At 45.8% G+C, this 13,438-nt stretch overlaps 1 protein-coding gene and 1 long non-coding RNA gene across 2 annotated transcripts in view; one reads left to right on the top strand and one right to left on the bottom strand.

The window, feature by feature from the left end:
- ITGA1 (integrin subunit alpha 1) overlaps positions 1 to 13,438 on the bottom strand; it is a 138,024-nt gene that overhangs the window by 87,522 nt on the left and 37,064 nt on the right. Inside the window, exons 2-7 of the mRNA XM_083153847.1 lie at positions 12,744 to 12,864; positions 9,880 to 9,986; positions 9,129 to 9,217; positions 7,948 to 8,062; positions 7,112 to 7,239; positions 2,481 to 2,629 (exon numbers count right to left, since the gene is read on the bottom strand). Coding sequence (XP_083009973.1) covers positions 2,481 to 2,629; positions 7,112 to 7,239; positions 7,948 to 8,062; positions 9,129 to 9,217; positions 9,880 to 9,986; positions 12,744 to 12,864 — 709 coding nt within the window. The remainder of the gene's footprint in view (positions 1 to 2,480; positions 2,630 to 7,111; positions 7,240 to 7,947; positions 8,063 to 9,128; positions 9,218 to 9,879; positions 9,987 to 12,743; positions 12,865 to 13,438) is intronic.
- LOC146020608 (uncharacterized) overlaps positions 1 to 13,438 on the top strand; it is a 101,368-nt gene that overhangs the window by 28,438 nt on the left and 59,492 nt on the right. The gene's annotated exons all lie outside the window — the stretch shown is intronic.

Raw genomic sequence — 13,438 nt, forward strand, 5'->3', positions numbered from 1 at the left:
GTCAGCTCCCTACAAACCCTGTCAGGGGAGCCTACCCCCAGGCTTTGCCTCCAGTCCGGCTCCTACAGACCTACAAAATACTACGGTCTGTTGACAAAATGCATTAAAGTCCCATACACACTAGAGGATATTGTGATATTGCTCAGAACAGGGTTATCGATGCACGCTCCCAAGCGTTGTTAATGATGACTGATGTCTTCTGAACATGCAGGCTATATAGCTAAATGAACTGCCCGTTCAGCGGGTCCTGGTCCCTGAATGATATTGGCGGCCGATGCTGTTCAGTGTGTACGTGCATTATAGTTAACTATATCAGCATTGACCAGGTCGGATAGCGTGTAAGGGGCTTAAGGGGTGTGACTCAGAGATGTAAAGATGGAGCCAGCCTCAGTACGCCCACCAGGGCAACATATCTCTAGCACTGGCAGGCGCTGGTCGGGCCGTCGGACGAGGATGGACAGGGCCGCGCGAGCATCTCACATACATACATACAATGAGGTGCGCGAGCGTCTCGTGTGCACCCTCCTCATCCTGGTGGACGGGGAGGGGATGGCGCAGGATGGCGCATGGCGCCCCAGGAGCCGCTCTAATGAGAGCGGCTCCACCTGTACAGTACACACACTCCATTTAATTCTATGATATCGCTCACTGTGCCACGTTGATTGACATCCTGAAGCAGCCACACATCACTAGAGGAGGAACACAGGTGGCACCAGCAATGGCAGTGACCCTAGCTGGATCCAGCAGCTGTGATAGTATGCCAGTAGATCTTCGAAGCAATCTCTTCCTTGATGTAATAATCCCTCCACAACGCCTTGTATTTATCATTGCCTTTACAGATTTTGGTACCTATGTATTAGCAGGGCGCATAATTAGCATATGTACAGTAGCGTAGGGAAATCGCATCGCATGGGCCGTATTAGTGCCATGCGATGCGATTTTCCTATGTAATTTATTCACTGCTCTGTTGGCCCCGGTGGATCGCATGGCATGGCATGGCATCGCACCTCCCGCAAAATCGCATGCGATCGCATGCAATTTTATAGGGTGCGATGCCATTACATTAGCTATACACTTTTATGACATGCAATGAGGTTTTAGGAACCCCCCTACTATCCATGCCACCCTGAAGTGTGGCAAGCGCAGAGCGCCCCGCGAGGGGCGTCGGAATGTGTCTTCCAGACCTTTTCATAGCCCCACTATCAACGTCGGCATGGAGTTGATTTTATATAGTGTGTCGAGCCACCGAGACTGAAGCATGGCGAGCGGACGCTGATTATTTTACATGTATTCCGCATTCGCTAGCCATGCTTTGGGCTCGGTGGCTCGCCACACTATATAAAATCAACTGCACGCCGACGTGGATAGTGGGGGTATGAAAATGTCGGGAGGACGTGCTCCGCTGCGCTCGCCACGCTTCGGGGTGGCGTGGATAATGGGGGGGGGGGGGGGTTGTTTGCCTAAAACCTCATTGCATGTCATACAAGTGTATAGCTAGTGTAATGGCATCGCAGCCTATAAAATCGCATGCGATTTTGCAGGAGGTGCAACGCCATGCGATCCGCTGGGGCCAACAGAGCAGTGAATAAATTACATAGGACAATCGCATTGCATCGCGGCACTAAAACGGCCCATGCGATGTGATTTTCTTTGTGGGCGCCCTGCTAATACATAAGTACCCAGATTTTTTATTAGGTTTACTGTATATACAGTAGGTACTGTATCTGGGAGAAGGTGATTATTATGGTAAGGCATAGACCTGATTATTATTACTAACAACAATTTATTATATAACACAGCACATTTCATTGCGCTTTACAATTGGAAACAGTGATACAACAACTGTGAAAAAGGTCGTAGGGCCCTGCTCGCCCACTTAAAATCTTTACATTCAGCTATCGCTATTTGCCATCTGAATGCCACACAAACATTACAGTAAACATGTTAAGGGGTAAAGTAAAGAAAAACTAGTATACAAATAATGTCCAAATTCCAATATCTGGTTAATGTAAAATGGGATCCAGTAAAACAACTCAATTGCTGCCACATTAAGAAAGTGCAAAATCAGTGCTGATATGGTGGCAGGTACTAATTAACCAGACCTGACGATCTGTGGAGGAGATATATCCACCGTTGCAGCATACATAGTGGTTTTTCATTGTGATTTTCCTGAAAGGGCGTGGCAATGCGGCTCAGAACCTGGACACGCCCCATATCTCTCCCAGGCCTGTTAGGTTATTCATGCCGGCAATAACTCTGAATCCAATAAGGTTTTAAAGCTTCTTTTATAATTTATGCCATAAACCGGAAACTTTATTTTTGCACGTATGTAATAAGCAGGACACCACCTGTGTCGCGCTATGCCAAATGTTGCATGCCGGCAATCAAATTTGAAGGCACTCAGCCAAGCCTGGAAATCTTCTCACATGAAAATACGAACAGAATTCATAAATGATAAATGGTGATTTCTCCACACACACCTTGCCGTATCGATGCCAAGAGCCGTCAGTGTCTGAGAGCCTCCTCTTTGCTTTATCCTGCTGGCTGCTTCTAGCACACTTTCTGTTGACGAGTACGTATTCAGGTTAAATTCATGAGTTACATTCTCTCCGTATTGAACTATTGCAACCTAAAAGAAAGTCGTTACAGTTTAATTGCAATGTCATACCCCATTGTGAAGTACTTGTCAAGGGTTCATCACAAGATAAATCTCTGTCTACAGTGTTTCCCAAACTGTGAGACGTGGCACCCTGGGGTGCCTTGGTAAACTTGCAGGGGTGCTCCAGGACCAATTCAAATTGATTATATTTAATGTAATCAGCAAAACCAGTGACAATTATAAAATACTAGGTGATTCATCGCGCCCTCTTCACACCGCTGTATGTCGACAAACAGATGCGAATCTTATCGCTCAACACCTAATTGAAACAAGGAATGACATGTACTGTAAACACAATTTACTTATTATAATATACAGTAGTAGCCCAGTGGTTTGGGAACCACTGGGCTAGACCATTGCAGACCATAAAGCCGAAGGAGGGCAGTGTCCCTGCAACCCACCTTGCTCCACCTCCTGGCTCCTACACTGTATGTGGGGGAAGGGGGGACGGGATTTCATGTTGGCTTCCTCAGTGATGTGCAAACAGGGATGTCGACAGTGCCGCCGGGCCCTGGTAAAAAGGGGGCATGGCCTATGGGAGGAGGCATGGCCACTCCCCTGTAAAAAAAAAAAAAAAAACCTTAACAGAGGTGCAGGTGGTGGCTGACCGGCGGGTGGGAAACCGGCGGTACTGAGCAGCGTTGATGATTTCGTTTGGTAGTCATGTTATCCATTTGAGTGAGCACTGTGCAATGTGTAGCCATGGGCTATGAAGGATATCTATTTAATCTTGGACAGAGATAAAATATCAACCAATCATCTCCTGTTATTAGTCAAACACAGTCTATATAATAACAATAGCTTTTTAGCTAGTACTTTATCTCTCTCCAAGCTTTGATAAATGCAGGGAGAGATAAAATTACAATCAGCTTCTGTTATTTTATAGGCTGTGCTAGAATAATTACAGTTAGAAGCTGATCAGGTTGAACATTATCTCTCTCCAACTTTTCTCTCTTTATAAAGCTCCCTGTATATCTTCAGAGTCCGATATTACCAAATCTGGTCTGGCATAAAATCAGGTCAGCCAATGACTGTGCATGTGGGAGGTGACTGGTCATCCAATGACTCCGCATGTGGGAGGTGACCAGTCATCCTGGAATTGGACAACGTCTAAGATTTTTTTTTTAAATTTGATCCAAACCGAGTTTACTACAATACCAATGCATATTTTCGAAATTACATCCAAAAGAAAATTGTATGATTATACTGCAGTGCACCTGTAGACAGTCCTTGTGTATTTTATTGTTTTTAGAAAATATTTTCGGTACTTATGTAATATCTGGACTCCCGTTTTTCTTATGAGACCGCGTCCCCTCGCGGGGCTCGCTGCGCTCGCCACGCTTCGGGCACGGTGGCTCGCTGCGCTCGCCACACTATATAAAGTCAACTCCATGCGTAGTTGGATAGTAGGGGTATGAAAAAATGGGGTGCATTTAACATGGGAGTCCAGATAATACATAAGTACCATATTTTCTAATTTTCTGTGAATTTTTTTTTATTCACTACTAAATGTCATCTTATTTTGAGTTAGAATTCACGGACAGAAGTACTGAATCAGAGGTAACCTTGATGTACTGTATTGAAAACTCATACCAAGAGTCACTATGGGTACAGGTATTATTATTACAGTACATCAGTGGTTCCCAAACTGTGGGCCTAGGCTCCCTGGGGTGCCTCGGGACACTTGCAGGGGTGCCTTGGATTAGTGGTCTAGAGGCAATTGAAATTATTTATGGTCATTGTAAAAGGCAAAAACATTGCTGGTGGGCTACCAATAATAAAATGTGGACAAACAGAAGCTAATCCTGTCCCTCACCCATAAATAAACCCATGTATGACATACAAATCAATTTACAGAATAAGAAACTTTTAGACTAGGGGTGCCGTGAAAAAATTATGATGCTCTAGGGTGCCATGATTTCAAAAAGTTTGGGAACCACTGCAGTACATCCTGTTTGATGTTGATAATGATGATGATGATTATTTGAAACTGATTGCAGCACAAAAATGATTAAATAAAACTCCATACATAATGTCCAGAAGTTAGAGCTGCATTAATGTCATTCTGGAATTTTTATAAGGCAAACATTTGCCGTCTTCGGCAGAACTGTCTCAGATCGTAGCACTTTAGTTAAACCTTGTTTGTACTTCATAGGTCATTTAGAGTAAACATCTTGTATCATTTATAAAAAATATGTAACATTACCACTGGGACATTAGGTTGAAATTGTTTATTGTATACATTTGTTAATTAGCTTTTGGCCTTATACAGAACTCGTAGGCAATGTAACAGTATGTAGCAGTATGTACACACTGTAGCCATACATTTATACAGCTTCTGTACTTATTGCACATTTTTTAAATACCGGTATTTACAGTTTTATAACATGCGATATTATTGCAGCTCTAACTTCTGGACATTATTGTCCCATACCCTACGGAATGGTATGTATACACTCTCCTGCTTTTTGATTGTTAGAATGACTTACAGTATGATATTGAGTCAATAACTCATTTTTTTCAGTGATTTGAAACACACATTTTTTTATTGTTCAAACTAAATGTTATCACTGCTCACATATAAAAGTAATTTAAAGGGTACTTTAAGGGTTAACAAATGAATGGCTCAATCCTCTAACAATGGGGGACGGGATGGACGACGACTTCCAACAGTGTCGGGCTGAGACATTAAGGGCCTACTGTGGGAAAGCAGTTGTAGGGACCCATGCTAACGAGTGCTAAGTCATGGTGCATTAGAGTATCAGCATATTTCTCATGGCACCCTTATGATAAAAGTTCTGTATTGATAAATTTGGGAAAAAAATATTAAATGAAGTAAAGTGTACCTACCAGTTCTCCTTAGGGTCAGTTATGGGGTGGTGTACATTTGTGCTTCTGACCCTTGACATGTGTTATGATTAGCAGCAACTAGCATTGGTTTTGCCTATCAGTTTGTCCTGATTTGCTCCTGGATCACCAACCCAAGGCACCCCTGCAAGAGTCGCATGACACCCCAGGGTGCCTAGACACACAATTTAAGAACCACTGGCGTACAGATAGCATCGATACTGCAGTGCATGGCCTTTTCCCCCCATAATCCTGCTCTACCAGGTAACTATAACTGACAACTCCAGTGCACTGACATTAGAAGAGGAGACATGGCTCTCAGGCAGCGGGGCACAATAGGCACGGTACGCAGTCATGAGGTTGACAGTGTCTAGGTCAGGCATTCTCAACCACGGTCCTTAAGGCACACTAAGGGCGAGATGTTCTAAGCCCTGAAAAGTGATAAAATGGAGAGTGATAAGCTACCAACCAATCAGCTCCTACCTGTCATTTTTCAAACACATCCTGTGATATGGCAGGTAGTAGCTGATTGGCTGGTGGCTTATGACTCTCCATTTTATCACGTTTCAAGCTTAGTACACCTGGACCTAACAGTCATGGCAATGCCTGCTCCAGGCAGGTGGGCGGACAGCCAACCTCACATGATGTCAGCTCCCACCCCCAATTCGGGAACCTGCGGGTATTTGAAGAGTATGGAATTACAAATGCTGACTATCGGATAATTTCTCTTTTTTTTCGGCCGCATGCTAGCGACGGGATTTAGGCGCCGATGGGCGGAGGGGGGATACGGGTGCTCAGGTGGGCAGCATTTACCTGTTTGCTAGGCTGCGATTACATGCCTTGTGGGTCTGAATCAGTATTTCCGCTATTTCATTTAACCACCTGTGCTGAAGCCTGGATATCACGAAAACCTGCACTGCTAGCGTGCCTTGAGGAACAAGCTTGGGAATTCCTGGTCTAGGTTAACACTTAATAGGTCGAACACATGAAAAAAGTTGACCTGCTTTAGATCGACCTGGAAAAAAGATCGACACAAGCTAGCAAAATGTTGACATGTCAACCTTTTCCATGTTGAACATTTACATGAGTTTTTCATATATTTTTTTTAAACCGACTTGTTCATACTTTACCTACCCCGTGGGCATAGAGGGAGAATATAAACATGTTGACATGTTTGCTGTGCCGACCTATTGCCTGTCGACCAATGGTGGTCGACCTATTGAACGTCGACCTAGACACTGTTGACCAAATTTCCCTGTCGCCCTGGAGGCCAGTCTGACCCTGGGTGTGGATGCGTCTGATTTTAATAACCTAAATGCTGGGAGGTACGGTGTATACAATAGGATAGATCACTGACGGGGCAGATTTATTAAGCTCGGTGAAGTGATAAAGTGTCTGGTTTTTATCACCGGCCAATCAGCTTCTACCTGTCATTTTTCAAACCAAGCCTTTAACTTCACAGGTAGGAGCTGATTGGCCGGTGATAAAAAACAGACACTTTATCACTTCACAGAGCTTAATAAATCTGCCCCTAATTGTGTTTGTCCTTTGACTTAAGGATCCCTATAATGTCCGTCAATATAACACAGGATATTTATAATTTACCTGAGTTTGAGTCGGGTGTATAAACATTTTTTTAAAAAGCTTCTGTAGAAATTCAGTCACACTCTCCCAAGGGTAGACGCTGTTGGAGCCATCGAGGACGATCACTAGATCCAGTTGGGTTACGCATTCTGGGAATACATTGTACACACAGCAGGTGAGATACTGTCAGTGTATTCTGATGGGATGCACTGAAGGGAAACTGCGGTAAAAATTCCAGGGTTTTTACTGCATTTCTGAATGCACTAAAGCCCCTCTGCCGGCCGGGTCTCTGTTGCCTATGGTCTTCTCTTTATGACACTGTTTCAGGGATCCATTATGGATACCTCCTAGCATGCCCCGCGGCCTGTGCCATCACTGAGCGCATGCCCAGAAGTCCAGCACCGTGCATCCCAAATTTAAGGAAAAACCCCAAGCCCCCCTAACTGACCGCCGCACACATTTACTTACTTAGCCGGTGCAACGGGCGGTGCGGCTGGGGAGCTGGACAGGCATTGCAGCCAGTAAGCGGGGTAGGGAGTGCGGTGCTGCACTGAGCGGCTGGGCCAGCAGCAGCGGAGTGAGTGGGTAGCCTTTGGCATCACGTCACGCTGTGCAGAGCCACGCGTTGGGTCGGGACAGCGTTTGAGCGAGTGCTCAGACGCTGCCCGGATTCCCGAGATTGGAGAGTCTAATCGCAAAGGACAACTTTGCGTTGATAATGGCATATGTTAGTGCATATGCGTTTATTAACAATGCGGTTCCCCGGCGGAGGGAGGGCGGTAAAATACTGCAAACGTTTGTGCATCTCCCCCTTTATCTTTTACCGTACAGACAGTTTACCATGTACTAATCCCTACCTTGTACACCTGGTGCAATGGAGTTTAAAACTTGAAACGTAGAGCTGACATTTGAACAAATTCCAGTTGTATAGTGTAAACTTCCACACTTGTACGCATAGAGAGGACCGCACGCCTTTGGGAGAAGAAGAAAAGTTCATTAACAAGTCTTTGAAGAGTAGATTAAATTTTGCTGGGATATTGGGTAACCGGCATTTAAATGCCAAAGGAGGCGTCTTGTGTAAGTAGACCTCTCCTGCTGGCTTCTCTGATCTGTTGCTGCATTTAAAGACGCAGCATCAGATTATCTGCCTGACCGTGGGCCATTGGAGTAATCCTAGCCTGATCTGCAGATGCAGCTGCTGCCTGCTCAATAAAAACCGCAAAAACATCACTGCAGCATCAACTCCTGAATTAGGCCCAATGAGCTCATATACAGTAAATGTTCTTACAATTCTCAACAATTGTCAGCTTTGTTGTAGGCACTGAAAGCAGTTAGGGGTGCTGTGAATAAAGCTGTCCCAGGCCCGGCCTGTGGAAGGGCCCGGGCAGCTCATTTTGCCCACCGCAACCCCCCCCCCCCCCCCCGACTGCCTCTGCAGCCCTCAACAAAGCAGGTCCTGGAGAGCAGGCTTATTCAACCTAGGACACCGGTGTCCAACTAAAATTCTGCACTGGCTATTGAGCCAATCAGAGCTCATATACCGGCAGCCAATCAGAGTGGTTGCTGCTACGCAAGCTCTGATTGGCTCACCAGCTGGTGCTGCATTTTAATTGGCCGCTGGCATCCTGAGTTGAAGAAGCCTGCGCTCTGGGTCCTCCGGAGATGGGGGAGGAGGAGCTGGGTTACGGTAAGTCAAGTCAGGAGGGGAGATGACTGGAAATGAGTCCCGGACTCCAAAATTCCTGATGGCAGGCCTGGAAATAAAACCTGTGATGCAGCTGGCTAGTTTGCAATGTATGTACCACATGTCTATCATAGGACACGTCTCAGTCACCCACTAGAATACAGGGGTATATTTGCCTTGGAGAGTGATAAAAAGGAGTGATAAAGTACCAGCCAATCAGCTCCAACTGCCATGTCACAGGCTGGATTTAAAAAAATACAAGCTCATTGGTTGGTCATTTATCTCTTTTCAAGTCTTAGTACATAGACTCAGTGTAGCCACTTGTGCATGAGGAGAGGATAGAGGTGTTCTTACCATAAATCCACCTTTGGGATTTGTGACCAGAGTGGATCCCATCGTCATGTTTTCTTTCACCTCAGTAACATTTGCAATGGTTGTAAATCCTACAATACACAGATATGTTAAAGTATGATAGACACATTAACCAATAGCATGACCCCTGTCACTGCATAATAAGAGCTCTGGAAATATCGGGGCCGATTCAGACACGAATTCGGCCCCTTCCCCGATGTTTGGGGCTTGCGCATGCAAATGGCTTCTGCGAGTTTCCCATTTGCTGAGCCGTTCTCTCCGGAGGGGGCCGGCGGGAGCAGGCAGGGGCTGGAGCAAGGGAACGCCCCTGCGTTTGATGGGTCTCCCCCAAAAAATGCTGGGTGTTCCCCTAGGAACACAGGTGGGCCAATGACTGCTCGGGGGCGGCGGCTGAAATCACATGACATCAGCGTCCGCCCCCTTTTTCAGCCATCTCCGGTTAAAATAAAAGTCAGTTGGCCTGATTCGGTGAACGGGTAAGCGCCGCCCACCGCCCTGACGAACGCCCACCACCATTGAATGATTTTTCTGCCGTTCGCAGATAAAAATCAGTCTGAGCTGAAGTTAATCTTGCCCGCTGATTACCGAATTGGGGGCACCCTGAGCAGGGAATACCATGGCTACGTTCCCAGGTATTCGCCCAGCATCTTCATGGGGACGCCGGGCGTTCCCATGATCCCTTTCCTTCAGATGTACAGTATCCATATAAAAGTTCTATGTTGTGTCAGCTTACTTGGTAAGTCAATCTTTGTGCATTCTGATTGGCCATTCACTCTACATTTATATACATCTCCTGTTCTGCGTGTTGGTTGGCCCTCCAGTGGCGACCCAATAAGCACCCTGCATGTGAAAGAGTTATACAAAACACAGTATAGGAATACACAAAATAAACAGCACAGGAATAAAATACGGTGACACCATGAATGCAGTAATACCATAACCTCAGTAATAAAATAAAGTGGGGAACATGACCGCTACAGGGCCTGATTCAGAATGGATCGCTAATCAGACAAAAGCAGTTGACTGTGATCAGGAAGTCGCTGCTCAGACAGACAGAAAAAAATGCCCCGTGCAAAAAAGCATCGGAAATCGCTATGAATTCACAGGTCCATTTGCAAATCCTGGAACATCGAAGAGAACCTTCTACCTGGGCAAATTGGGAGTAAGTCTGAGGCTTCCATTAATCTGGCTGGAAGTGGTCAGCGCTGATGTCAAAATTCCTTCAAACGCCTTTTTCAAACACACCTAAAAAAAATCAATGTTTCTGCCCATAAACACCAGATTCCTGTCAAACTGCGACTTCTTTGCAATTGCTAAGTGTTCGCATTTTGAGTCGCTAATTTAATTTTGCGCATGCGCAATGCAAACACGGCACATGCTCAGTCGGCTGAATCAGGCCCAATAACTTAAAATAATAGTGGATTTCAGTGGGCGTGTCAGGGAAGTAACAGGTTGGTGGCTAGTGGACGCAGAGCCGGCCTTAGGCATAGGCAAACTAGGCAATTGCCTAGGGCATTTGGAATGCCTAGGGGCATCACCAGCTTCTGCTGATTAAAATGATATGCAGCATGCCTATATTATGTGTGTGAGTGAGGCTGTATCTGCATATGAAATAGTGTATTCATGGAAAGCAGCTCTTCTCCTCTGCACAGCTCACACTGCTTTGTGCTGGGTTGCAGTGTGGCCATGGAGGTTCTTATAATACAATATTTTCTCAGGATTTTTTTCTAAGGGTATAATGTGAATAATGTGAGGAGTAAAGTACATAAGGTAAAGTGGTACTACTGTGTGATGTAATGTGAATAAGGGACACCATCGCATGATATAATGTGAATAAAGTTGTACTACTGTGTGGCATAATTTGAATTGGGGGTACTATTGGGTGGCCATGCCCCTTCCCAGCAAGAACACACCCCTGTTTGGGCTGCGCACTGAATGTGTGCACTGTTTCTATTTAATATTGCGGGTAGGAGCACCAAAATGATGACTGCTATGATGAGGGTTGATGGTGCTGGGAAAGGGGAGCAGGGTCAGAGGCGGAACTAGTGGCGGAGCTAGGGGACACCAGCCAAAATCTTGCCTAGGGCATCATTTAGGCTAGGGCCGGCTCTGAGTGGACGTGTCATTATAGTATTAGGAATGTGGCTGAAGTTTCCCAATGCCACAAACTGTCCCTTTAATTCACATCTCCTGGAGACAAATTTATGGGATGGACTGTAATATTGGATGATATCCCCTTAGGGAATCCGATTGGGCTGAGTTCCAAGTCAGTCTTCCCTTAAGTTCACAACTCAGATTTAAAAAACAAATCTCAGGGTTTGGATTGCATGTGCTGTAAGCCCCTCTCTCGTGAATTCAGGAGTCATTTCAATTAGAAGAGTGTATGGTGTGGTGGGCAAAATTGACTGGAAATTATAATAGTAATACTATAGGGACAAAAACAAGCCTTAAGGTGCGTACACACGGTACGAATTAGGGGGTTATTCTGGTTGATTCATAAGGCTGTGAATTAGCTGCCTTGCAAATCCATATATAAGGTTGCTCAGGCGGATATATATATAAGGTTATTCAGGGGGAAGTGGACGGGCAGCTGATAGCTGTCCATCATGCTTGCATTAGCATGAGAACGCCCAGCGTTCTCATAGGAACACCCATGAAACAATGGGCGTTCCCATATGCTAATGGGGGTGTCTGGTACCCCACGCCCCTCTCCGCCCCCGCAATCTGTGTTGGGTGCATGCACCCTGCGTATGCACAAGCGCAGGAATGCACATGCGCACTAACACAACATCGATCCCCGTGCAAATGCAGCCCTGCTGCAAAGCAACCTGAATAAGGTCCTTAGTGTCAGAGGCGTAACTAATATTGTGGCGCCCCCCCGCCAAAAAATTACCTTACCCCTCCGCATGCCGCCGCAGGCCCCGCATTCAGTCCGGCACCACAGATAGCCTCCGGGCTCGTCTCCTGCAGTAATGAAAAATGACACGACAAAATGGCTGCCCCCGTACAGCAGACAGTTTTTTTAGGGATGTTAGAGGAGGCGGCGGCCTCCTCTAGCATCCGTAAAAACTGTCTGCTATTAGGGGGCAGCCATTTTGTCGTGTCATTTTTCATTACTGCAGGAGACGGAGCCCGGAGGCTATCTGCGGTGCCGGACTGAATGCGGTGGCGGCGGCATGCGGAGGGGTAAGGGGGGGTCTGACCAGAGTGCCCGGGCACCGAGGGCGCCCCTCTGGCGCTTGCTCCCCCAAGCAACCGCGGTGGCTGCCTTACGGTAGCTATGCCTCTGTTCTCTGTGTGTATGCAATATTCGATGTGCGATGCATGCTCCCGCAGGTTGTATGGGAGGGAGCTGCTCGGATGAACATACAACTCAATTCTGGCTAGAAAGCATACAATCGTTTATTGTAGAATAGCTGTGACATAGTATTGTATACAATTTCATATCGACACCCAGATCCAAATCCAAAAACACTTGAGGGTCATTTAGCAAAACCAAAACAGGACAATGATTTAGATACAAAACACTGAGGTCTGCGCACATTTCGATCTATTGTATCCTATAGCATACAGTAATATAATAATCCTTCCATTTACCATTTTCCCTCATCGTTTTCAAATTGCTGAACTGTATATCCAAACATGTCATCCACCGAACCGCTGAACGATAAACCATTCTTCACATCCACGTTAAAGGTCTCCGCGATCTTCAGCAGAGCTGGGGTGGAAAAACACATACGTGAAGTTTCTACTGAATATTTATGCTGCCATTTGATAAAAAAAAAATCAAACGAAACACTAAAGGCTAATGTAGATGAATGTATTATTGGAAAATATTCTACTAGTGGTAATTAGACAAAATCATTTTCTGCAAATCAGTGAATCAGTGAATCAGGCTGAAATCATTTGATGGTCACAGACCATCGAATGATTTTTACTATGTTCGCAAATCTACTGTAAGTCAGTCTGGACTGACCTAGACTTGTGGCGTCAGGGTCTGAGAATGGGGAGGGCGGCTGACGTACTGTGACATCATGTTTGTCCGCAGGAAATATAATGCTGGCCGTAGGCTCCCACAGCAGTGGGTTTTTGGCGGTATCTGTCGTGAGACGGGCCAGTGTTTTCTGTGTATGGTGCCTCGGAGAGATGCTGCCACATTGATAGCGGCGATTGTGGACAACATTGAGGCAGGCACCACTATTTATAGTGACTGTTGGAGGGGTTACACCACAGAGGAACTGCAACGTGCAGGGTATTACCATGCCCAAGTGAACCATAGATACAATTTTGTA

The sequence above is a fragment of the Crinia signifera genome, chromosome 1 (assembly GCF_055691185.1).
Source record: "Crinia signifera chromosome 1, ASM5569118v1, whole genome shotgun sequence".
Taxonomy (NCBI): Eukaryota; Metazoa; Chordata; class Amphibia; order Anura; family Myobatrachidae; genus Crinia; species Crinia signifera.